This window comes from Heterodontus francisci, chromosome 2, assembly GCF_036365525.1.
Source record: "Heterodontus francisci isolate sHetFra1 chromosome 2, sHetFra1.hap1, whole genome shotgun sequence".
Taxonomy (NCBI): domain Eukaryota; kingdom Metazoa; phylum Chordata; class Chondrichthyes; order Heterodontiformes; family Heterodontidae; genus Heterodontus; species Heterodontus francisci.
This window is the reverse complement of record NC_090372.1, coordinates 195,952,924-195,980,770: the sequence shown is the minus strand read 5'-3', so window position 1 is coordinate 195,980,770 and position 27,847 is coordinate 195,952,924. Positions and strand designations below refer to the sequence as shown.

The window sequence follows — 27,847 nt, the reverse complement described above, 5'->3', positions numbered from 1 at the left end:
CTGATGTAAATACAACAATTTGCTGTTGATCTGTGTGGAGTGGTGGCTTGCAGCCTGTGGAGTCCTGTTTTGCATAGAACCTAGTTCAAATCTCTCTGTTTCTATTGAGTTGGCTGGATAGCAACTGCAAGCTTCAATGCTGCCCATGTTTTTTTTCCCCTCCGTTAACACATAGATGTTGAAGATTAAATTAGTGCCCCTACTGCAGCTCTGACTGAGATCAGCTAACTCAACACAGATTGAGGAACATTCCTGGTCCATGTGCCTCAGTAGCTCTGATTTAATCTGGCCCATTATTTTGTCTGAGCTTTCTTTTGAGTCCATATAAGAACTGCAATACAGCAGATGCTGAATGAATAATGGTCACTGAAATAGAAGTGGGGTGACATCTACTTTTCTATAAGAAATTGCTGTTTGGCACACCTTGCCCTTTCGATACATGTTAAATTGTTTTGACTGAGGATGGAGGAGTGCACTGTCTTTCACTTCTGCACTCGTCACAACATATATATATAAATGTTTTACCCAGTTACTGATACGGCCAATTATATACTTGATCTATTTTAGTTTCAGAATAAAAATCCGCCAGCCAGGTTTCTTTAATAAACAACAAAATTATTAATTTATTATAAAACAAGACACATTCAGTAACGATGCAAGCTGTTACCACACAGTTTGAAATATGAAAGTATAAATATATTTCCTTCTGAATAACCTAACACACCACGTGCACACCAGTTGTATAGAACCTTGGTTAGACTGCACCTGGAGTACTGTGTGCAGCTTTGGTCCCCTTACCTTACGAAGGATATGAAGATCAACAAAGGGTTTCTAAAAAGTAATAAAAAGAGCAAAGGTAAATTATGAAAGAAAACTAGCACAAAATATAAAAACAGATAGCAAAAGCTTCTATAATTATATAAAAGGGAAGAGACTAGCTAAAGTGAATGTTGGTCCTTTGGAGGATGAGACAGGGGAGTTAATAGAGGGGAACACAGAAATGGCAGAGACCTAAATCAGTATTTTGCCTCAGTTTTCACGGAGCACACTAGTACCATCCCAATAGTAACAGGTAATGCAGCGGTTATAGAAAGGGAGGAACTTGGAACAATTATCATCACTAGGGAAAAAGTACTGAGCAAACTACTGGGATTGAAGGCAGACAAGTCCCCAGGGCCTGATGGCCTACGTCCTAGGGCCTTAAAGGAAGTGGCAGCGGAGATGATGGATCCATTGGTTATAATATTCCAAAGTTCCCTGAGTGCGGGAAAGGTTCCAGTGGATCGGAAAAAAGCTAATATAATGCCCTTATTCAAAAAAGGAGGGATGCAGAAAGTAGAAAACTATAGATCAGTTAGTTTAACATTTGTCGTTAGGAAATTGTTAGAATCCATTATTAAGGAAGTAATAACAGGACATTTAGAAAGTCAAAACTAATTAGTGAGACTGCACCTGGAGTATTGCTTATAGTTTTGGTCCCCTTACTTTTGAGGAGGGATGCAGTTGCACTGGAGGCAGTTCAGAGGAGGTTCACCAGATTGAGTCCAGAGCTGAGGGGTTTGTCTTATGAAGAGAGATTGAGCAGTTTAGGCCTTTACTCTCTAGAGTTTAGAAGAATGAGAGGAGATCTAATTGAGGTATATAAGATGCTTAAGGGGATTGACAAAGTAGACGTGGAGAGGATGATTCGTCATGTGGGGCAATCTAGAACGAGAGGTCATAGTTTTAGGATAAGGGGTAGCGGATTTAAAACAGAGATGAGGAGAAATTACTTCTCTCAAAGGGTCGTGAGTCTGTGGAATTCACTACCCCAGAGTGTGGTGGATGCTGGGACATTCAGTAAATTTAAGGAGGAGATAGACAGATATTTAATCAGTAATGGGTTGAAGGGTTGTGGAGAACGTGCAGGAAAGTGGAGTTGAGGCCAAGATGAGTTCAGCCATGATCGTATTGAATGGCGGAGCAGGCTCGAGGGGCTGAATTGCCTACTCCTGCTCCTAGTTCTTATGTTCTTATTGCCCTAGAGGGAGTGCAACAAAGTTTCACCAGACTTGTTCCCGGGATGGCGGGACTGTCCTATGAAGAGAGATTGGGGAAACTGGGCCTGTATTCTCTAGAGTTTTGAAGAATGAGAAACCTACAAAATACTTAAAAGGATAGACTGGGTAGATGCAGGTAAGATGTTTCCCCTGGTTGGGGAGTCTAGAACCAGGGGACACAATTTCAAAATAAGGGAGAAGCCACGTAGGACAGAGATAAGGAGAAATTTCTTCACTTACAGGGTTGTGAATCTTTGGAATTCTCTACCCCAGAGGGCTGTGAAAGCTCAGTCATTGAGTATGTTTAAAGCAGAGATTGACAGACTTCTAAATACCAATGACATAAAGGGATAGGAGGATAGTATGGCAAAAAGGCATTGAAGAGGATGATCAGCCATGATCGTATTGAATGGCTGGACAGGCTTGATGGGTTGAATGGCCTACTCCTGCTCCTATGTTCCTAAAGGAAAAATAAAGAAGCCTTCTCTACAGAGATCAACTTTACAAAGAGACAAAAAAATAGTTGGCCAAATACATCTTAATTCTTGAAGAAAAAGGATAAGATATGGAATTTTGCAGATGGATTGTTGGTCTGATGTCCAGGTACATGCAGACAGGCCACTAGACACTAGCAGTGGTCACTGGGATCTTTTCAGAAACACTACTTCAGGAGATTAGTTTAGTTTAGATGTCGAGAGAAAGTCTTGCAGAAGCTTTTCAGGAGAAATGCTGCATCAGTTTCTCCAGTTCTCATGCTGGATTCTCAGGGTTTCTCAAAGAGGTGGGACAGGATGAGTGGTAGCCTCTCTCACTTAGCAGGCTTACACCCCAACTGTCTATTCAAACAGTTCAAAAACGTAATCAACTCCTGACCACCATAAATTTAGACGTGTCACTTCTCTGTAAATAATTCCAATAGTCAGCAAGGCTCCTGCTGTTTACTTAGCTTAAGACATGTGGCTTCCAGCAAGTGTCCTTCCAGTGATCCTTTTTTAAAAAAAAAGTCAAGCATCTCCTCAGGGATTTCCATAGTCTTTTGAACACGAGCCCCCAAAAATATAAAAAAATGGAAGCACCTTCATAACACAATCTACAGGAATACTTTATATTCTGAGCCCTACCTATAACATGCTTCAATTGGGTGAGGGTTGCAGGATAATCTGTAATTGGGATCAAGAAAAGATGAGACCATAGTGAAAGAAGTGAAATAATGTGTTAAATTGTAATTGGGCCACTTTGTTATTGGATTCTAAAACATCTGCTGTAAATGTTACAAATAATGTGTGACTTTTCATTGGAAAAATAATTGTTAATGACAGGGAGCAGGAAACACAATAGTCATCTGAAGCTGCTTGTTTAAAGTTCACAAAGAAAATGCATTTCCCAAATTGAATATTAGATTTATAGTTTTATTTCCCAGTGACCCATAACACACTAATGTTCAGTGCAAGTCATCACTATCTTTCCTATTCCTTTATCACTACTTTTGTCAGATCAGAACAAAGCTATCTATTTAATTGAAAGAAGTTAATTGAATGAAAATGATCAACTAAGCTTGTATTAATATTGCTAATGGAAGATTTTGCTTGGCCGTGTTTGGAAAGAGATGTCATGCTGGACTTTTGCAGGCACCCATTAATGCCTGCACTTAACCTGATGGGCTAATTAAGGAATGCTTATTCATTCTACAAGTCAGGGATAGCTGCTAGTCAAACCAATCAGCTTATTCTTTATAACGTATTGCACTTAAAGAAAGCTGTTAGTGTTGGCAGGGATAGTAACTTATGATGTTTTGATTGAGATGAATACAGTGTTAATATATTAGTAAATTTAAAATTATAATTGGGAAGGCTGGTGAATCATTGGCAAAATAACTTCTTGTTTTTGACTAATTTTAGTCAATTTATTTGTAGTAATTAAGTCAGAGTTCAATTTGATTTACAGCTGCTTCCAAACTTAATGCCACTTTTGGCTTGGGAACAGGCTGTTCTTTTAAATTTTTATAGATATCATTTAAATAAGCCTGGCGATCACTTGGACAGAGTCATGATGCTTGCTGTAAATGTGGATAGTATGTGTTCCTTTTGCAGAGATGCTGCAAGTCACTTGCTAATATTGTCAGGCATTTACAGATAATTTGTCATTTAACTGATAAGGTAATATCCAAATCAGAATTAATTGCTGTGTTAGTATGTTATTTGTTTCTTCCAGATTGAAGTGTGTCTTGATTTTAACAATAGCTTGACCATAACTAGTTCCCACTATGTATGGTATTTGAGTTGCCTCTTGAAGGAGCTTTTAATCCAATGCCTTGCTCTTTTTTTTAAAAAAAAGTATTTATAATTCAAATCCTATTCATTTGTAACAATAATTTTCAAGCATGTCAGAAGTTGTCTTTTTTTGTTGGAAATGGAGTCTAAATGAACATTATCCCCAAATAAGTTTTTGGCAGTTGTTAACAGTTGTATTTTTGGGGACTATATTCTATATGGTTTCAGATTTTTATCCATTTTAGTTTGGATTGATCAAATGTAAATTTGTTCGAATTTAAAGAGTTTATTCATACTATATAAGAATTAATCAAATGAGGCAGTCATAAAGACACACTTGGTGCTGTATTTCAAATCCTGCTCTATGCAAGACTGTTGACCTTATCAGAGAAAGAAAACAAGCACTGAAATGTATTTTTAGTTTATCTAGTCAGTTGATGCTGACTAACACCATCTGAACAACTGGAGCTCATTCAGCATAATGCCAGCAAATTACTCTCTATGATGCTGCATGCTTGCTTAAGCAAATGGTAGCATATTTTTGATGTATGCTGTTTTGTGAATGTCACTGTTCAGCATAGTTATGTTTTATATTAAAAAAGTGACACTAAAACTTACGGACACAGACACCAGAAGCCCTCTGGTACTTTGCCAAAGTAGCCATTTGTCACAGCCTGATGGCACTAAATCAGATATTTGTCTACAGGGGTTAATGGCAGAGTTGAGCTTTGTCCAGTCCTCATCTGAATTTCCAGCAGGGGTCACTAGATACTGATCAGCAGTGGGCATTTATTTGTCCTTAGGATGTGGGCGATGCTGGCAAAGCTGCAATGATTGCCCGCACTTATATACCCTGAGAATATGATGGCTGGCCTTGTTGAATGGTAGCAGCCCTTGTGTTACTGGTCTTCCTACACTGGTGTTTGGTAAGAAATTTTTGGATTTTGATCCAGTTACTCTGCTGTCTTTTTTCCCCACTTCCAAAGCAGGAGTACTGTGGTTACTGTTGCAGTTCCTTTAATGTAAGGCTGACTAAAATAAACTGACACTGTACATAATCTGTCAATCAAAATAATCGATACATCCAAAATTACCTGTGCTCTTCAGCAAACTATTTTTGTTTTGTGAATGTCATGATCTAACATAAATGGCATCTTCTGCTGTAGCATCAAAAGGACTTCAAGGCGATGCTGGATACGACTTGTCGATATGCCATATTTTTCTACTTCAGTTTTTTGCTGAAAACCTGCCGTGCTGAAATGTGCATTTCTTTTAAACCCTTGAGAAACCCTTTTATTTCTGAGATGCTACTGTCATGAATGGAAGGAGTCGTGATAAAATAAACAATGAAATGGAGGAATTATAAAGGTAAAAGGTCAACTGTTAAAACTAAATCACAAGAACTTGGACACTTGAAGCACAGTCAAAATTGAGTAGTGGCCATGTGACTGCACCTGCACTGGAAATCCACAGACTCGTCTGCAAAGATGAGGCTCATTAACCTTGTCTGAAATAGCTTGAGGGAGAACCTCTTTGAAATTGAAAGCAGGTACTGCATATTAATGACCCTGATCGACATGAATGAACTAACAGAGGATGCTGGAGACAGTCTGACTCATAATTAAACCAAGTTGAATAAGATGTGAAGCAGCAACATCATAACAGAATGATTCCCATTCAAACATCAAGCGATGTTCATTGTTATCATCCTAGCCCATTGTGCAGTCACAACAAGGAAGAGCGCCATGCATCTCCTAACTGAAACTCCAATGAGATAGACTTTGACCTTAAAATGGTAGATATCTGGGGAGAGAGAGAGGGATGAGATCAAGCTGACATCACAGCCTGTGAAAAGGATCCAGCAGACAAGAGAAGAACCCTGCTGACCAAGAACATATCCAAACCTCTGGATAAGGGCAGGAAAAATGTACCCAATGTTGCCCCCATCCTGATGATTACCTTCGTGTGCGGCTGCATCAAGCTGTGTGTAGACCTCCAGTACGCAAACTCCAAGTGTCACTACGTGCTGAGGTTCTATCTGTCCCCGGTGTTGTGCAGGATGGGCTTGGTCACATTGCCGCGGACTGTTGGACTGTGCCGTACCACCTATCCTTCGTGGAGCAGTTTCTGCGGAAAAATACCTTTGACCACCGATCCATCAGACAGTGGTCTGCATGGAATGTCCTCCAGGCCCTGCGGGAAAAGATGGTGGAACCCGTCGGATGGTTCCCCGAGCAGACAGTCAGTCATTTGGCGGAATGCCTCATCACCATAACTTTCAAACAAGCACCAAGATGTAGCTTGGCTGGTGGTGAGAAGAGCCCTCCCCGTCAGATCCTTCCTGCACGCTGGAAGTCTCACCCCCTCCGCACAATGCCCTCGTGGTGGCTGTGGTGGGGAAGAGACGGTTGCCCACCTCCTTCTGGAATGTGTCTTTGCAAAGCAGGTGTCGAAAGAGATGCAGTGGTTTTTGTCTAGGTTCATCCCAAGCAGCTCTGTAACACAGGAGTCTGTGCTCTACAGGCTGTTCCCAGGGACGCACACCGAGATAAACATCAACTGCTGCTGAAGGACTATCAATTCGGTGAAAGACGCCCTTTGGCCTGCCCGAAACTCGCTGGTCTTCCAGCGCAAAGAGTTGTCCATGACCGAGTGTTGCAGACTGGCATATTCCAAGGTCCAGGACTACGTGCTGAGGGATGCACTAAAGCTTGGGGCAGCTGCAGCAAAGGCTCAATAGGGAAAGACCACTGTGTAAGGTCCCCCCACCAGGCTGAACTGAGGGGCTGGATCCATGGGAAACCCCTCGAACTGTATCGGGAAAATTTTCGTGTGCTGTAAACGGTATATGGCATGAAAAATGAAATGGCAGGGTTCTGAGGCAACTCACTCCTGCATTGAAGTAAACTGATCTCCTTTGCTCTGTTTGTATTTTTTGACTTTTTTTTGGAACTGGTTTGTCATGTATTTTTTCCAGATTTTTATGAATAAAGTATATTTTGGAAATAAAAAAAAACCCCTGCTACCAAGAACAGTCATCACAGCTGAGACATCACAAAATGACAAGACTAGCCATCTGTGAAGGTTACAAACTACACACCACAGCTTTGAGCTGTCTTACATTCACAAGAGCTCTGCAAGTTCAAGACTGTGAATAAACTGGCTTGCAACCTATTTTTAAAAAAAAAGACTTTTCCTTGCGAGAAAACCACCAATACTTTGCTTACTTGAGACTTTAAACTACTCTTACCCTTTTCTCTCTATCTATTTTTGTGTAGGTGTGTGTGAGTGAGGTTGCAATCATTTCGGGATTTGTTTAAAAATAAATAGTTTTATTTATCTACAAGAAAACCTGTCATTTGTCTGTTTATTTGACCCTAAAGACACTCGGGGGCTAAAGCATCACTTTAACAAAACATGATTGTGGTCAGTTGAGAGGTGACCAGTGGGAACCACCCACAACCCTTACCATAAATATAAACAAAGTGCTGGAAATACTCAGCCGGTCAGGCAGCATCTGTGGAGAGGGAAGCAAAGTTAATGTTTCAGATCTTTCATCAGAACTGGCAAAGGTTAGCAAAGAATTAGGTTTTAAGCAAGTGAAGGTTGGGGGGTGGTTTGGTGGGGTAGAGAACAAAAGGGAAAGTGTGTGGTAGGGCAGAGGGTGGGAGAGATTAAATAACAAAGCTGTCATAGGACAAAGGCAAAGAGCGTGTTAATGCTGGTGGTGAAAGACAAAGCATTCGTCCAGAGAGAGTGTTAATGGCAGAATAATGAGCAGCTCTGTCCACATGAAAAATAGGTACATGTTAAAAAAGAAAATCATAAAAATAAAGCCAGTGATTCTCTGAAATTGTTGAACTCAAGTTTGAGTCTGCAAGGCTGTAGGGTGTCTAATCAAAAGCTCTTCAAGCTTGCATTGATGTTCACTGGAACACTGCAGCAGGCCAAGGACAGAAATGTGGGCATGAGAGCGGCGGAGGGGGGGTGGTGTTGAAATGGTAAGCAACCGGAAGCTTGGGGTCATGCTTTCAGACTGAGCGGAGGTGTTCCGCAAAGCGGTCACCCAATCTATGTTTGGCCTCCCCAAGGTAGAGGCGACCACGTTGTGAGTAGCGAATACAATATACTAAATTGAAGGAAGTACAAGTAAATCGCTGTTTCACCTGGAAAGAGTGTTTGGGGCCTTGGATGGTGAAGAGAGAGGAGGTAAAAGGGCAGATCTTACACCTCCTGCGATTGCATGGGAAGGTGCAGTGGGAAGGGGAATGAGGTGTCGGGGGTGATGGAGGAGTGGACCAGGGTGTCGCGGAGGGAACGCTCTCTTCGGAATGCTGTTAGATATGGGAGGGGAGGGGAAGATGGGAACCCTTACCACTTGTCTGTAACACTATCAACAATAAATCTGACCTCTTAACATCTACCCATTTGTTTTCATTTGCTACAGCAGGTGACTGACATTATTGAGTTTTGTGTTATATATAGGGAATAGAATTTTATTAGATGAATCTCTACTTTTCGAGTGCTACATTGCAGTATAATTTACATGGCAAACCTATTTATTGAGGCGGTGGAGCTTAAAATTGATATAGGGTAGAAACTATGGACACAGCTCAAGTTTTCTAGAATTCTTCGAGGATGTAACTGGTAGAGTTGATGAGGGGGAGCCAGTGGATGTGGTTTATTTGGACTTTCAGAAGGTTTTCGACAAAGTCCCACATAAGAGATTAGCGTGTAAAATTGAAGTGCATGGGATTGTGGGTAGTGTATTGCGATGGATAGAAAATTGGTTGGCAGACAGGAAACAAAAAGTAGGGATAAATGGGTCTTTTTCCGAATGACAGGCAGTGACTAGTGGGGTACTGCGGGGGTCGGTGCTAGGACCCCAGCTATTCACAAGATACATTAATGATTTAGATGAGGGAACTAAATGTAATATCTCCAAATTTGCAGATGACACAAAACTGGGTGGGAGGGTGAGTTGTGAGGAGGATGCAGAGAGGCTTCAGGGTGATTTGGACGAGTTGAGTGAGTGGGCTAATGCATGGCAGATGCAGTATAATGTGGATAAATGTGAGGTTATCCACTTTGGTAGCAAAAACAGGAAGGCAGATTATTATCTGAATGACTATAAACTGAGAATGGGGAATATGCAGCGAGACCTGGGTGTTCTCGTACACCAGTCGCTGAAGGTAAGCATGCAGGTGCAACAGGCGATAAAAAAGGCAAATGGTACGTTTGCCTTCATAGCGAGAGGATTAGAGTACAGGAGCAGGGATGTCTTGATGCAATTATACAGGGCCTTGGTGAGGTCACACCCTGGAGTATTGTGCGCAGTTTTGGCCTCCTGATCTGATGAAGGATGTTCTTGCTATGGAGGGAGTGCAGCGAAGGTTTATCAGCCTGATTCCTGGGATGGCGGGACTGACGTATGAGGAGAGATTGAGTCGGTTAGGATTATATTCGCTGGAGTTGAGAAGAGTGAGGGGGGATCTCATAGAAACCTCTAAAATTCTAACAGGACTTGAAAGGGTAGATGCAGGAAGGATGTTCCAATGGTGGGGGAGTCCAGAACCAGGGGTCATAGTCTCAGGATACGGGGTAAACCTTTCAGGACTGAGATGAGAAGAAATTTCTTCACCCGGAGAGTGGTGAGCCTGTGGAATTCGCTACCACAGAAAGCAGTTGAGGCCAAAACAATGTATGTTTTCAAGGAGGAGTTAGATATAGCTCTTGGGTCTAAAGGGATCAAAGGGTATGGGGTGAAAGCAGGAACAGGTTACTGAGTTGGATGATCAGCCATGATCATAATGAATGGCAGAGCAGGCTGGAAGGGCTGAATGGCCTCCTATTTTCTGTTTGTTTTTTATAATTCACTTTAAAAGCCTTAATGGGTTAATGGTTACATAGTTTAATACTAAACAATACACTCATTTGAAAATGCCAGGTTTGGTTTCCAGTCTATGTAGAATTAGCAAATCTTAGCCATAGGCGATACTACAATTAAAGTCTCTGTATTACTTTGGTGTGGGTGGGGGGGTGAGTGGTGGTGGAATGGGTGTAGAAGTCGAGCATATTCTTTTGGCTGCTGGAAGGGTGAGTGTGAACATTTGGTGGTTAGGAACAGGCCTTGGTTATGAACACCTCTGCTCAGTCCGAAAGCATGACCCCGAGCTTTCGGTTGCTGGCCGTTTCAACACTCTCCCCTGCTCTCATGCTCACATCTCTGTCCTGGGATTGCTGCAGTGTTCCTGTCAACATCAACGCACGCTCGAGGAACAGCATCTCGTTTCCCGATTAGGCACGCTGCAGCCTGCCGGACTGAACATGGAGTTCAATCATTTCAGAGCGTGCCTGGCCCCCCATTTTACTTTTATTTTTAGTTATTTTTTCTTTTTTGTTTTATTTTAGTTTGTTCAGTTTGTTTCTACTGTGCCTACCTACTGGTTTTTTTTTCATGTTTGTGCTTGTGACTGTTCAGTTTTCAGTCCATTAACACCCTACCTTTGACTAATGCTTTGTCTTTCAACACACTATTAACATATTGTTTGCCGTTGCTCCATGACCACCTGGTCAGCTATTCTGTGACTTTGTCCTATCATCACCTTCTCTTTTGTTATCTCTTGCCCCACCCCCACTTTACTTAAAATCTTTTACATTTTCTTATATCTGCCAGTTCTGAAGAAGGGTCACTGACCTGAAATGTTAACTCTGCTTCAGTCTCCACAGATGCTGCCAGACCTGCTGAGTATTTCCAGCGTTTCTCATTTTTATTTTGGTTATGCTACTTGGTTTGGGGTGAAGTGGGGAGGTGGAAGATAGTCTGTTGTCACATGAATGAGCACCATTTGGGTAAGGTACCAGAAGTAGCTGGTGAGTGTTGAATCATTCCCCAGCAAATGTTTGCATCTTTGAGAGAAAATAAAATTGTTCATAAGAAGTAAGCATGAAGTGATTTTTGTGTACATTATGATCTTGGAGTACATAGCATTTGTAAACTTCTTGATCAGCATTCTGCTGTTGTCATGCACTCTTAGCTCCTCAATTAGTTTGTTCCTTGTAATCAGAATTTGTTTGTGCACCTCATGATGGAAAAGACCTCTTGTCTTTGATTAATGAGAGGTGTGCAAGTGAAATAAGACCCAAGATAACTTTGTGGAAAACAATATATTGCACAATGCTATTTAAGTCACTTATTTATGTTCCTTTTACATAGGTGATCTCTAATTTAGTGAAAATGCTGAAGTCGAGAGACACAAGAAGGCAGTTTTGTCCTCCTGATCACTGGCTATCTGATCAAGTTAATATCAGAGCAGATAAGGTGTGTATTTCTCATCTGGATGCACAGAAGATGAAGTGACTTTCTGGAATGTAATTTTAGGGATTTTTTAATAACAATTTTCCCCTTTACTTCAGAGCTGCTTAATTAATATACGGTTAATCAAGTGGCTTCAAGATGATGTGCCTGATTCTTGAAGTTTAAAGTGAAGTCAAACATCTGTGACAGACTCTCATCCCGTGTCTAATCCAGGCAGGATAGCAGTACTCCAGAGCACTGTTACTAATTAACCACTCAGTCTAGTTCACTAATGAAAACTACACCTGTCACTGAGGGCTGCAATTCTTCCCACTCCAGGCTGCAGATCACCCTGCAAATCATTGCCTTAATGGCAGGCTGGTCTTTGCACATTTAATTGCCGTTTGCGGAAGAGGGTTCCAAACTCCAGTCACCACTTGGGTGTAGAAGTGTTTCCGAATTTCATTCCTGAAAGGTCTGGCTTTAATTTTTAGACTATGCCTTCTAGTCTTAGACTCGCCAACAATGGAAGTAGTTTCTCTCTATCTACCCTTTCTGTTCCACTTAATATATTGAAAACTTCAATCAAATCACCCTTTAATGGTCTAAATTCCAGGGAATGCAACCCTAATTTGTGTTATCACTCTTCGTAATTTAACCGTTGGAGTCCAGGTGTCATTCTGGTAAATCTAGTGAGAGTGTCTGCCCATTATCAAGGCAGCATTTGGCAGTGTGGCATCAAGGAGTCCAAACAAAATTGAAGTCAGTGGCAATCAAACACTCCATTGGTTGGAGGTTGAGAATTTATTTGGCTAGAGTTAAGGAACAAAAAGAAGATGCAATTAGATTGCTCGGTGTCGTCTATAGGCCACCAGTGTAAAGGATGTAGAGGAACATATTTGCAAAGAAATTACAGGGGTGCAAGAATTATAGAGTAGTGTAATCGGGGACTTAAATTAGCTGAATATAGACTGGGATAGTGGTCGTGTAAAGGGCAGGGGGTGGGGTCAAGAGTTCCTGGAATGTGTTCAGGAAAATCTTCTACAGTATGTTTCCAGTCCAATGAGGGGAGGCACTGTTGGACCTGGTGCTTGGGAATGAGATGAACCAAGTGGATCAAATATCAGTAGGAAAACATTTAGGTGTCAGCGATCATTGTATCATAAGGTTTAGGTTGGATATGGAAAAGGACAAAGAACAATCTAGAGTAAGAATAATTAACTGGGGGAAAGCCAACTTCAATGGGTTATGAATGGATCTGGGCTGAAGAAACTGGAATCAAAGGTTGGCTGGAAAAACAGCAACTGAACAATGAGCTACTTTCAAAGAAGAGGTAGTATGAGCACAGTCAAGCTACATTCTCTTGAAGGGAAAAGGTAGGGCAAACAAAGCTAGAGCTAACTGGATGACAAAAAAGATGAGATGAAGAAGAAAAAGTGTGCTTATGACATATGCCAGGTGGATAACACAATGGAGAATCAGGCTGAATATAGAAAGGTCAGAAGGGAATTGAAGAGGCAGATAAGAGAAGCGAAGAGGGCGTATGGAAAGAGACTGGTGGCTCACATAAAAGGGAATCCCAAAATCTTTTATCGGCATATAAATAGTAAAAAGGTGTGATAAAAGGAGGAGTAAGGCCAAGTAGAGACCAAAAAGGGGATTTACATGTGGAGGCAGGGGAAATAAGTGCTAAATGAATACTTGGCATGTATATTTGCTAAGGAAGAAGATGCTCCCCAGCCTTGGTGAAAGAGGAGGTAATTAATACACTAGAAGGATTTAAAATTGATAATGAGGAGGTATTAGGTAGGCTGTCTATACTTAAAGCTGATAAAGCACCAGGAAAGGATGAGATGCATCCAAGGGAAGTGAGAGTGGAAATTGTGAAAGCACTGGCCATAATTTTCCAGTCTTCCTTGGATATGGGTTGGTGCCACAGAACTGGAGAATTGCAAATGTTACACCCTTGTTCAAAAAAGGGTGGAAAGATAAGCCCAGCAACTACAGGCCAGTCAGTTTAACTTTGGTGGTGGGGAAACTTTTAGAAATAATAATTCAAGACAAAATCAATAGTCATATGAACAAATGTGGGTTAATTAAGGAAAGACAGTTTGGATTAACTAACTTGCTGGACTTTTTTGAAGAGGTAACAGAGGATTGATGAGGGCAATACTGTTGATATGGTGCACATGGATTTCCAGAAGGCTTTTGATACACTGTTGCACAACAGACTTGTGAGAAAAGTTAATAGCTCATGGAATAAAAGGGACAGTAGCAACATGGATACAAAATTGTTTGTGTAACAGGAAACAGAGAGTAGTAATTTAATGGATGTTTTTCGGGCTGGAGGAAGGCTCTTAGTGGAGTTCCTCAGGGGTCAGTGTTGGGACCCTTGTGCTTCCTGATATATATTAACGACCTAGACCTTGGTGTACAGGGCACAATTTCAAAATTTGCGGATGACACGAAACTTGGAAGCATTGTGAACTGTGAGGAGGATAGTGTAGAGCTTCAAAAGGATGTAGACAAGTTGGTGGAGTGGGCGGACAAGTGACAAATGAAGTTCAGTGAGCAGAAATGTGAAGTGATTCATTTTGGTAGGAAGAACGTGGAGAGACAATATAAGATAAACTCTTCAGGGGGTGCAGGAGCAGAGGGACCTGGTTGTATATGTGCATTAGTCATTGAAGGTGGCAGGGCAGGTTGAGAGAGTGGTTAATAAAGCATACCGTATCCTGGGCTTTATTAATAGGGACATAGAGTACAATAGCAAGGAAGTTATGTTGAACTTGTATGAGAAAATAGTTCAGCCTCAACTGGTGTATTGCATCCAATTCTGGGCAACGCACTTTAGGAAAGATGTGAAAGCATTGGAGAGAGTGCAGAAAAGATTCACAAGAATGGTTCCAAGGAAAAGGAACTTCAGTAATTAAGATAGACTGGAGAAGTTGGGACTGTTGTCCTTGGAGAAGAGAAGGCTGAGAGATGATTTGATAGAGGTATTCAAAATCATGAGTGTATGGGCAGAGTAGAAAGGGAGAACCTGTTCCCACTAATGGAAGGATTGAGAACGAGAGGGCACAGATTTAAAGTAATTGGCAAAAGAATCAAAAGTGATATGAGGAAAGACTTTTTCACCCAGCGAGTGGTTAAGATCTGGAATGCACTGCCTGAGAGTATGGGGGAGGCAGGTTCAGTTGAGGCATTCAAAAGAGAATTTTATAGTTATCTGAAAAGGAAGAATATGCAGTGTTACGGGGAGAAGGTGGAGGAATGGCACTAGATGAATTGCTCATTCGGAGAGTCAGTGCAGACATGATCGTGGGCCGAATGGCTGCCTTCTGGGCTGTAACAATTCTATGATTCTGAATGCATCTCAGACAATACTCAAGAAGCTCGACACCATCCAATACAAAGTATGCTGCTGGATTGGCAACCCATCCACCACCTTCAACACTCACTCCACCACCGATGCACAGTTGCAGCAGTGTGTACCATCCATAAGATGCACTGCAGCAACTCACCAAGGCTCCTAAAACAGCACCTTCCAAACCCGTGACCACTACCAACTAGAAGGACAAGGGCAGCAGATGCTGGGGAACACCACGCCTGCAAGTTCCCCTCCAAGCCACCAACCATTATGACTTGGAACTATATCACTGTTCCTTCACTGTTGCTGGGCCAAAATCCTGAAACTCCCGAGCTGCATTGTGGGTGTACCTACACCACATGGACTACCGCGGTTCAAGAAGATGGCTCACCACCACCTTCTTGAGGGCAATTGGAGAAGGGCAATAAATGCTGAGCCTTGCCAGCAATGCCCACATCCCATGAAATAATAGTTTAAAAAAAAATCTATATTGAAATCCAGTTGCCACAGTTTTACCCATTCACTTACTCTATCAATATCTCTTTGTAATTTTATGTTTTCATCTACACTGCTTACAATGCTGCCTATCTTTGTGTCATTGTCAAATGTTGGATATGTGACTTTCTATACACTAATCTGAGCCATTAATAAATATGGTGAATAGTTGAGGCTGCTAGCCACATGCTGCCAATTAGAGTATTTGCCCTTTATCCATGCTTTCTCTCAGCCAGTTTCCTAACCAGGTTAATAATTTGCCTTCAATTTCATGAGCTTCAGCTTTTGCTAGCAGTCTCTTATGAGGGACTAATCAAATGCCTTCTGGAAGTCTATATAAACAACATCTATTGGCATTCCCCTTTCCACTGTTAGTCACCGCTCCAAAAAAAATTGGATATCCATTTGCAGTTTCCTTTGGCCTTCCAAAGAATTAACTGGACCTTCCATTTAGGTATCATCAGTAAAGTTCAATACCACTCCCTTTATCCAAATCATTTAATATAGACAGTGAACAGAAGTGACCAAGGAACTGAACTGTGTGGAATACAACTACCCACTTCTAACCACTCTGGAAAAACTATCTTCAATTCTATGTCTGTCCTTCTTAAAAAAAAAAAATAATGTTTTTTAATTTATCCACCCCCAATTCGATACCTCTTAATATTCTGTCATAATCTACTGTGTGATACCTTATGCTACATTACAACAGTCGCTACACTTCCAAGTATGTAATTGGCTGTAACACCCTGCCGTTGTGACGGGTGCCATATAAATGCAAGTTTTTTTAAAAAGTCTTTTAACTTGTTAAAGGTTTTTCTAAAGTTGATGTACACTACATCTACTGCATTTACCCCACTTACCGTATCTGTTAGCTCATCCAAAAATTCTGAGGTTTGTCAAATACACATGTTCCTTTTGAAATCAATGCTACCTACTTGAGCTATTTTCTCTTTATTTATAAATTTTGTCCTTGGAGATCTAATATCTTCCCTATCATAAGATGCTAAATTAATGGGCCTATAATTGCCTTGATTAATTCCATCTCCCTTTTAAAAAATGAGTACTGTGGTTAATCCATTCTCCATTTCTCTCGCACGTATCCACATGCTGAGCCCTAAAATATAATTTCACAAACCATGACATTTCCTCCCTCGGGATTGGAATGCATCCTGTTGGATGCTGATGCTTTGTTGCCTTAAGTGTCAGCTGACCAGAAAAATGCTACATGGCAAGATCATACTGCATAATGCAGTTGGAATTTAAGCCAGCTGGAAAAATCTTAAAATACACTCAAATTAATGCATTACTTATCTTAATTGCTTTCATTTTGCAGTCACTTCAGTTGTCAATACTGAATTGATTATTTGATTTTGTTCTTTATAGAAAAACTGATTTTCTTGAAATGTTGTGAGGCATTTAAAATGCATCAATTATGAAGTTATTGTTTTAAAACCCACAAAGGTTGGAAGACTAATGATTACTTATTGTCAGCATCTCTTATTACTAGGTCACACAGCTGTATGTGCCCTCAGCTAGACATGTCTGGAGGATGCGCCGAATGGGAAGGATAGGACCACTGCAGTCAACACTAGATGGTAATTGCCTTCCTTTTACTTAGGTTAATTTATGTCTTCAGTATTTATCTCTTCAAATGAAGAAGTTTATGACCCAATTCACTGCTTAGTCAATGCAACTGCTGTCACTGTTTTTTATCAAAAGGAAATGGTAGAACAAATGCATTGTTGAGCAGAAAACAACACACCACTTTTCTTGTACAAATTTGAAAAATGACTGACATGACGTGAGCATGAAGGATATTGAAATATGTAGGGTGAAGTTAAAAGATTCTAGCGATTTTGGCCAATGTATTACATAAATGTCTAGTTACTGTGGAGCATCAATGAATAGTGCAATTACAATTCTGAACTGTATATCCAAAACAGAACTGTACAGAAACAATAGTAATCAGAGAAAGTTTTGTTTAACCTGCGTACTGCTTTGATCAGACGATACCTTAATGTATTCAGTTCTGGCTACTGTAACTCAGATATTCAGGCTCTGGAGGCAATGCAGAGAAAAGTCATGGGACTGATCCCTATTCACATAAATGCATTAAGATTGATTTGCAAAATTGCTAATTTCAGCATTTGAAGTGGGTACCTAAGTAGGGAACTCTTAGTTTTCCAGATTTACTATCTGGAAAACTATCAGGGCCTAACAGTAAGACGAGGACGCATGTTGAAGGTAGCCAAAGACAAATTTAGGACTTTCCTGCTTAACCATCACTCTTGTCTTGGCAGACCTATGTTCCTCAAAACTCATTTGGTAAACCATTCTTAAAAGCTCCTTCTCGAGCTTGGCATCCATTCTTGTCTGATTCTGCCTCTGTGAAGCACTTTGGGACTTTTTTGTACATTAATGACTGTCTATAAATACAAGCTGTTCTTCACATAGCAAGTGATGAGCATTTGAGTGAGTAGGGGAGTGGAGGTAAAAACCTTGGAATCATTTAATAAATAGTTTGATGCTGTTTTACAGCAGAACTGTAAAACTTTTCCTGAATGAATGGGTTGTAATGGGCTAACTAGATTTCCTCATCCATATTAGATTAGAGATACAGCACTGAAACAGGCCCCTCGGCCCACCGAGTCTGTGCCGAACATCAACCACCCATTTATACTAATCCTACACTAATCCCATATTCCTACCAAACATCCCCACCTGTCCCTATATTTCCCTACCACCTACCTATACTAGTGACAATTTATAATGGCCAATTTACCTATCAACCTGCAAGTCTTTTGGCTTGTGGGAGGAAACCGGAGCACCCGGAGAAAACCCACGCAGACACAGGGAGAACTTGCAAACTCCACACAGGCAGTACCCGGAATCGAACCCGGGTCCCTGGAGCTGTGAGGCTGCGGTGCTAACCACTGCGCCACTGTATTGATCGTTGATCTTGTGAAACAAAAATGTCCAGTCTCGATTATGGTCATTTATTATAAATTCCTTTTAATTAGTCTGATTTGGAAGATTTTTCACTTTGGTTTAACAGTACTGAATTAGTTAAATGTGGGTTAGTAAATTTATTCTTGCATTGCATTGCTTTACAATAGGCAGAAAAATGCAGTAAATATATGAATTTTAGTATTGCCATTTGTAATAACTAATTTAATAAATAAGTAAAAAATAGGAAAAAATACTTGTGTCGTGATGCCAATTGTATATCTAGTATTTATGCAGTGTGATCAAAGTACTTGTCAGTCAAATTTTAGTTTCATTTTTAGTAGCTTTGGGTAAGTTTTGATGAGTGTACTTCAAGTTCTGAAATACTTTCTTTTTATAGTAACTAGCCTTTAATGTTAAATGACTTGAATTTTGAATCTAGTTCAGCTAGCAGTACAGTGTGAAGCAAGCAGATAACAATGTGTGTATGATTTGTTTAATGCCACTTGACTCCATATGGAATAAACCCAATTAGTGTGAAAGTACTGTTGAAGCACATATGGCTGTGTTTGTTTGGCCTTTTTCATTTACTTAAATGGCAGCCACTAGAATGATAAATAGACTGCATTGACCAGTAGAGAACATATTTCTTGTAAAAGATAGAAACTTGATGGAGAAATGCAGATAAAATTGACTAATTGACCAGAATAATTGAGCTCTAGTAGTAGGATAGTGGTTTAGCTTTGCTGTACAGGCAATTTTTGTTTAAATGCTTTTAATCCTTTGTGAAACAACAGCTAAAGTTGACTTAATGAAAAATATCTACCTGGTAACTAATTTTCTACCAGATTTTGTAGTCGTCATTCATTTTGTGATTATATCTTTATTCTTGCATAATACATAGCATTGACTGAAGGTAAAAGTTCTATTTATATGTGACTATCTAACCCACATAATTAGAAATAATTTGTTCTTATAAAGTAGTTTCCACAAATTTGGTCTGTTACTTTCTGGCAGAAATGTTATTAATAGCCTGCATATAAATCCTTTTTCTTCGTCAAATAATCTTGTATTGCCTCTGATTCCGAATTCGTAGGTGTGTAATAGTGGGCAGCATGCTGAGCTCCGTATAGTTTTTTTTCTCTTTTAGTTCTTGCTGCTTATAAGCAGGCTGCTGTCCTTACAAAATGCAGTTTCTAAGGCAGGGTAGTACCACAATGCTGAAGAGTTGGGCTTCCTGAGTTTGGATCCCACCCTTGACAGTCAAACTGTGGTATTCTGCAAATGAAAATTGTTTTTTTTCTGCAGTCTTGGTTAGGGTATATGTGGGAAAGAATGAATACTCACCAAGGCAGATTACTTTTTTGAGATACTAGGTTGTTAAAAGAAAGAAAAAAATCTGTATTCTGGATCAGCCTTCTAAGTAAGAAAGACATGGGTACCTTGCTGATATATTACACTGTAAACTCATTGATCCATCAGCTAATCTGAATGACAGATTTTTCATTTTATTTGGTCAGGTACTGGAATATATAAATGTGTTACTCCGGGACTAGGTTTTCTACAAACAGAAAACTAACTGTGTGTTAAGTGCATATATTTGTTTTTGAGCTATGATGGTGAGCAAGGCTAACTTGTTCAACAGTGGTGACTGAGGCCAAGTGATGCATTTGCTATGGCATCTCTATCCAAATTCACTATGTTAGTGGTTCACTGAAAGAAACCAACAATAGAGCAGCATGGTAATTAGACAAGGGATATCAAGTTCATTTTATATGGTGAAACTGATTCAATGACCAGGCACTTGACACGGACCACATACAGAAAAACTTATTAAAGTAGAACTGAAGATAAATCATTTTGGTACTTGTATTTAGATTTTATTTACTGCTACCTGCCACCTCATAACGTGAAACATTGCATCAATATCTTGATCAAATGGCTATGCTGAAACTATCTTGAGGATCAAGTTCAGGTTCCTGTCACACGGTAGTGTGGTTTAGACTTATTGATGGTCAAGATGCTGAATACTTATTTACACATGCGCTTGGTCCCAAATATGGAAAGCATTCTTGAAGCAAAGAACGTTAGTTTGGGATAATTTGATGTTGGATACTGATAAAGTTTGGTAATGCCAATATCAGAAAACTTGTCCTTCGACAGAGTGTCGCACTGCAGTTCAATAACTTTCATTTAGAGCTCTTCTGGTACATCAAGCACCTGCACAGAAAATGGTGTGCTGAAAATTGCAAATTCTCCTCCATGGATCCTGAAGTCTTGAAATGCCTTTCTCACTTTAACAATTTTACCCACATGCCATTCCGTGGCACCATCACATTGAGTCCCAACAGTGTTACACATTGAGTCATTTTTGGCACAGAAGGAGGCCATTCAGCCCATCGTGTCCATGCTGGTTCTCTGCAGAGCAATCCACTCAGTCCCAATCCCCCACTTGATCCCCATAGCCCTTCAAGTTTATTTTCTTCAAATGCCTATCCAGTGTCCTTTTGAAATCATTGATTGTGCTTCCACCACCCTCAAGGGCAGTGAGTTCCAGGTCATTACCACTCGCTGTGTAAAAAAAAAAAAAAGTTCTTCCTTACATCAGCCCTGCATCTCTTGGCCAAAACCTTCAATCTGTGTCCTCTAGTCCTTCTACCATCAGTTACTGAGAACAGCTTTTCCTTGTCTACCTTATCTAAGCCTGTCATAATCTTGCACGCTTCTATCAAATATCCCCTCAATCTCCTTTGCTCTAGGGAGAACAAACTCAGCTTTTTCAACCTAACCTTATAACTAACATCCCCATCCCTGGGACCATTTTGGTAAATATCCTGTGCACCCTCTCAAGGACCCTCACTCTCATCCTTCCTCAAGTGTGGTGACCAGAACTGGATACAATACTCTAGTTGGGGCCCAACCAGAGCTTTAAAAAGGTTCAGCATAACTTCCCTGCTTTTGTACTCTCTCTGCCTCTATTTATGAAGCCCAAGATCCCATATGCTTGGCTAACCCCTTTTTCAATATGTCCTGCCACCTTTAAGATCGATGCAAATGCACCCTCAGATCCTTGTGTTCCTGCACACTCTTTAGAACTGTGCCATTGAGTCGAAATTGCCTCACCCTATCCCTTCTGCCAAAATGCATCACCTCACACTACTCTGTATTAAATTCCAACTGCCACCTCTCTGCTCATGCTAGCCTATCTGTGTCCTGTTGCAGGCCGTTTGTGTCATCGTCATTGTTTGCTTCATCTCTAGTGTCTTCAGCAAATTTTGAGATTCTACCATGTATTCCAAGATCCAACGCTTTTTTTTAATGTAAGTAATAAAAAAGCAGCGGTCCCAGCACTGACCCTTGGGGAACACCACTGTCTACCATCCTCCAGTCTGAGAAAAGAGCCATTTGCTACGACTCACTGTTTTCTGTCCTTAAGCCAATTTTTTTTATCCAATTGGACGCTTTTGTCAGCCAGCCTTTTATGTGGTACTTTATCAAACGCTTTCTTAAAATCCAAATAAACAACATGCACCACATTCCCTTCATCAACCACCTCTATTACTTGATCAAAAAATTCAATTAGATTAGTCAGGCATGATCTGCCTTTTACAAATCTATGCTGGCTATCCTTAATGAACTCAAATCTCTAAGTGCCTGTTGATATTTTCCTTGATTATTGTTTCTAAAATGTCACCCACCACTGTTAAACTAACTGGTGTGTAGTTGCTAGGACAGTCCTTACACCCTTTTTTGATTAAAGGTTCATATTACCACTCTCCAATCCCCTGGCACCTCCCCCTTGTCCAGGGAAGATTATGGCAAGCCCTTCAGCTATCTCCATCCTCACTTACTTTAGCAACCTGGGATGCAGGCCATCTGGACCAGGTGACTTATCAACCCTAAGCATAGCCAGCTTTTTTAGTACCTTCCCACTCTCAATTTTTATCCTGTCCATTGCCTCTACTCTCTCTCTGCTTCTGCCAATAATTTGTCAGCTTCCATTTCCTTAGTGAACTCTGATAGAAAGTACTCATTATGTATATTAGCCTTGCCCTGTGCCTCTAAGCATATATTACCCTCTCTCTCCCTAATAGGCCCAACTCCTCCTCACTATAATAAAAGCAAAATACCACAGATGCTGGAAATCTGAAATACTCAGCAGGTCTGGCAGCATCTGTGGAGAGAGAAGCAGAGTTAACGTTTCAGCTCAGTGACCCTTCATCAGAACTGGCAGAGGCTAGAATTGTCAGAGTCATAGAGTTATACAGCACAGAAACAGGCCCATAGTGTCTGTGCCAGCCATACAGCACCCAACTATTCTAATCCCATATTCCTGCACTTGGCCCGTAGCCCTGTATGCTGTGCGTTTCAAGTGGTCATCTAAATATTTAAATGTTGAGAGTTCCTGCCTCCACCACCTCTTCAGGCAGCGCGTTCCAAATTCCAAACACCCTCTGGGTGAAAAAATGTTCCCTCAAATCTCCCTTAAACCTCCTGCCCCTTACCCTAAATCTATACCCCCTGGTTCTTGACCCCTCCGCTAAGGGAAAAAGTTTCCTCCGATCTAACATATCAATGCCCCGCGTAATCTTGTACACCTCAATCATGTCCCCCCTCAGCCTTCTCTGCTCCAAGGAAAACAACCCTAGCCTTTTCAGTCTGTCTTCATAGCTGAAATGCTCCAGCCCAGGCAACACCCTCTCCAGTGCAATCACATCCTTCCTATAGTGTGGTGACCAGAACTGTACACAGTACTCCAGCTGTGGCCTAATTAGCGTTTTATATAGCTCCATCATAACCTTTCTGTTCTTATATTCTATGCCTGGGCTAATAAAGGCAAGTATCCCATATGCCTTCCTAACCACCTTATCTGCCTGTGCTGCTGCCTTCAGTGATCTATGGACAAGTACACCAAGGTCCCTCTGACCCTCTGTACTTCCTCGGGTCCTACCATCCATTGTATATTCCCTTGCCTTGTTAGTCCTCCCAAAATGCATCACCTCACACTTTTCAGGATTAAATTCCATTTGCCACTGCTCCGCCCATCTTACCAGCCCATCTATATCTCCCTGTAATCTAAGGATTTCCTCCTCACTATTTACAACACCACCAATTTTCGTGTCATCTACGAACTTACTGATCATACCACGTATATTCACGTCTAAATCATTAATTCACACTACAAACAGCAAGGGTCCCAGCACCGATCCCCGTGGTACACCACTGGTCTCAGGCTTCCAATTGCAAAAACAGCCCTTGACCATTACCCTCTGCCTCCTGTCACTAAGCTAATTTTGGATCCAATTTGCCAAATTACCCTGAATCCCATGGGCTCTTACCTCCTTAACCAATCTCCCATGCGGGACCTTATCAGAAGCCTTACTGAAATCCATGTAGATGACATCTGCTTTACCCTCATTGACACATCTAGTCACCTCCTCGAAAAATTCAATCAGGTTAGTTAGACACGATCTCCCCCGACAAAGCCATGCTGACTATCCCTGATTAATCCCTGCCTCTCCAAGTGGAGAATAATCCTGTCCCTCAGAATTTTTTCCAATATTTTCCCAACTGCTGATGTTAGACTCACCAGTCTGTAATTACCTGGTTTATCCCTACTACCCTTCTTGAATAATGGTACCACATTTGCTGTCTTCCAGTCCTCTGGCTCCTCTCCTGTGGCCAGAGAGGATTTGAAAGTTTGTGTCAAAGCCCCTGCTATCTCCTCCCTTGCCTCACATACATCTCATCTGGGCTTGAGGATTTATCCACTTTTAAGCCTGCTAAAACAGCTAATATTTCCTCCCTTTCAATGCTAATATGTTCAAGCATATCACAATCCCCCTCCCTGATCTCTACACCTACATCATCCTTCTCCATAGTGAACACAGATGAAAAGTAATCATTTAAAACTTCACCTATGTCCTCCGGCTCCACACAAAGATTGCCATGTTAGTCTCTAATGGGCCCTACTCTTTCCCTGGTTATCCTCTTACCCTTAATATACTTAGAAAACGCCTTGGGATTTTCCTTTATTTTGCCCGCCAGTGTTTTCTCATGCCCCCTCTTCGCTCTCCTAATTACTTTTTTAAGAGCCACCCTACACTTTCTATACTCCTGTAGGGCCTCCGCTGTTTTCAGCGCTTGGGATCTGCCGTAAGTCTCCTTTTTTTTTTCCTGATCCAATCCTCTATATCCTTTGACATCCAGGGTTCCCTGGGCCCTACCCTTCACCTTAACAGGTATATGTTGGCTCTGGACTCTCACTGTTTCCTCTTTGAATATCTCCCACTGGTCTGATGTAGACTTTCTGACAAGTAGCTGCTCCCAGTCCACTTTGGCCAGATCCTGTTTTATCATATTGAAATCGACCTTCCCCCAATTCAGTACCTTTATTTCTGGCCCATCTTTGTCCTTTTCCATAACTATCTTAAATCTTAGAGTTATGGTCACTATCCCCGAAATGTTCCCCCACTGACACTTCTACCGCTTGACCGGCTTCATTCCCTAGGATTAGGTCCAGTACTGCCCCTTCCCTTGTAGGACTTTCTACATACTGGCTCAAAAAACTCTCCTGTATGCATTTTAAGAATTCCACCCCTTTTAAGCCTTTTGCACTAAGACTATCCCAGTTAATATTGGGGAAGTTGAAATCCCCTACTATTATTACCCTATTATTTTCACACCTCTGAGATTTGCCTACGTATCTGCTCCTCTATCTCTTCCTGACTGTTTGGAGGTCTGTAGTAGACACATAGCCAAGTGATTGCCCCCTTTTTGTTTTTAAGTTCTACCCAAATGGCCTCATTTGAGGAACCTTATAAGATGTCATCCCTCCTTACTGCAGTAATTGACTCCTTGATCAACAGTGCAATGCCACCTCTTCTTTTATTCCTTCCCCTGTCGCGCCTGAAGATTCTATACCCTGGAATATCGAGCTGCCAGTCGTGTCCCTCCCTCAACCATGTCTCTGTGATAGCAATAATATGATAATTCCATGTGCTAATCAACGCCCTCAATTCACCTGCCTTACTAGTAAGACTCCTTGCATTGAAATAGATGCAATCCAACCTTGCATTTTTCCCTTGTGCCTTACCAGGTCTATATTTGCTCTGCCTTCCAGGCAGATTCACTTTCTGTTCTATATTACCCCCTTGTAATAGGTTTTAAGCAAGTAAAGTGGGGGTGGGGCAAGAGATAACAAAAGAGAAGGTGTTGATAGGACAAGATCACAGAGAATAACTGAGCAGAAGGTCATGGAGCAAAGGCAAGCGGTATGGTAAAAGACAAAGTGTTAATACAGTTAATTGACCGAAAACTGAACAGCCTGTGGTAGGCACAGTAGAAACAAACTAAAATAAAATAAACACACGAAAAATAAAAAAGAAAAAAGAAAAATAAATAAAAATGAAAAGGGGGGCTTGTCATGCTCTGAAATTATTGAACTTAATGTTCAGTCTGGTAGGCTGTAGTGTGCCTAATCGGTAAATGAGGTGCTGTTCCTCGAGCTTGCGTTGATGTTCACAGGAACACTGCAGCAATCCCAGGACAGAGATGTGGGCATGAAAGCAGGGGGAAGTGTTGAAATGGCCAGCAACCGCAAGCTTGGGGATCATGCTTTTGGACTGAGTGGATGTGTTCCGCAAAGCGGTCACCCAGTCTGCGTCTGGTCTCCCCAATGTAGAGGAGACCACATTGTGAGCAGCGAATACAGTATACTACATTGAAAGAAGTCCAAGTAAATCGCTGCTTCACCTGAAAAGAGTGTTTGGGGCCTGGGATAGTGAGGAGAGAGGAGGTAGATGGGCAGGTCTTCCACCTCCTGCGATTGCAGGGGAAGGTGCTGTGGGAAGGGGCCGAGGTGGTGGGGGTAATGGAGGAGTGGACCAGGGTGTTGCGGAGGGAATGATCCCTTTGAAATGCTGACAAGGGAGGGGAGGGGAAGATGCGTTTGGTAGTGGATATCATGCTTGAGGTGGCGGAAATGGCAGAGGATGATCCTTTGGATGTGGAAGCTGGTGGGGTGGAAAATGAGGAGAAGGGGAACCCTGTCGCGGTTCTGGGAGGGAGGGGTGAGGGTAGAGGTGCGGAAAATGGGCCTGACACGGTCGAGGGCCCTGTCAACCATGGTGAGGGGGAATCCTCAGTTGAGGAAAAGGAAGACACATCAGAAGTGCTGTCATGGAAGCTTGCGTCGGAGACGGAGAAACTAGAAGAATGGAATGGAGTCCTTACAGGAGGCAGGGTGTGAAGAAGTGTTGTCGAGGTAGCTGTGGGAGTCAGTGGGCTTATAATAAATATTAGTAGACAGACTAGCCCCAGAGATGGAGACAGAAAAGTCGAGGAAGGGAAGTGTCGGAGAGGGACCATGTGAAGGTGAGAGAAGGGTGGAAATTAGAAGCAAAGTTGATGAAGTTTTTCGTTTCTGGGTGGGAGCAGGAAACTGCACCGCTACAGTCATCAATGTACTGGAAAAAGAGTTGGGGGAGGGGACCTGAGTAAGACTGGAGCAAGGAATGTTCGACATATCCCACAGAAAGATGGGCATAACTAGGATCCATGCGGTACCCATAGCAACACTTTTTACTTGAAGGAAGTGAGTGAAGTTGAAGGAGAAGTTGTTCAATGTGAGAATAGGTTCAACCAGGCAGAGGAGGGTGGTGGTGGATGGGGACTGGTTGGGCCTCTGTTCAAGAAGAAGCAGAGAGCCCTCAAACCATCCTGGTAGGGGATGGAGGTGGAGAGAGTTTGGGCATCCGTAGTGAAGAGGAGGCAGTTGGGGCCAGGAAACTGGAAATTGTCAAAATGACGTAGGGCGTCAGGAGCGTCACGGATGTGGGTGGGAAGAGACTGGACCAGGGGAGAACAGATAGTCAAGATAGGAAGAAATAAATACAGTGGGGCAGGAACAGGCTGAAACAATGGGTCTGCTGGGACAGTCCTGTTTGTGGATTTTGGGAAAGAGGTAGGAGCGGGCTGTCTGGGGTTGCGGGACTATGAGATTGGAAGCTGTAGAGGGAAGACCTCCAGAGGAGATGAGGTCAGTGACAGTCCTGCAGACAGTTGCTTGATCGGTGGTGGGGTCATGGTTCAGGGGGAAGTAGGAAGAAGTGTCTGAGAGTTGGCGCTGAGCCTGTGCAAGTTAGACGTCAGTACGCCAGACAGCAACAGCACCACCCTTGTCTGTAGGTTTGATGACAATGTCGAGGATAGACTTGAGAGAATGGAGTGCGGCAAGTTCAGAGGGGGACAGGCTAGAGTGAGTGAGGGGGGCAGAGAAGCTGAGATGGCTGATGTCTCGCTGACAGTTTTCAATGAAAAGATCAAGAGTGAGTAAGAGGCCAGAGGAAGGAGTCCAGGTAGAGGGAGAATACTGGAGGTGGGTGAATGGGTCCACTGGTCGGGGGGAGGACTCCTGGTCAAAAAG

General features: G+C 41.8%; 1 protein-coding gene across 1 annotated transcript in view; it reads left to right on the top strand.

Moving 5' to 3' along the window:
* ube3c (ubiquitin protein ligase E3C) overlaps nucleotides 1-27,847 on the top strand; it is a 258,339-nt gene that overhangs the window by 137,512 nt on the left and 92,980 nt on the right. The window contains exons 15-16 of the mRNA XM_068053400.1: nucleotides 11,526-11,630; nucleotides 16,982-17,069. Coding sequence (XP_067909501.1) covers nucleotides 11,526-11,630; nucleotides 16,982-17,069 — 193 coding nt within the window. The remainder of the gene's footprint in view (nucleotides 1-11,525; nucleotides 11,631-16,981; nucleotides 17,070-27,847) is intronic.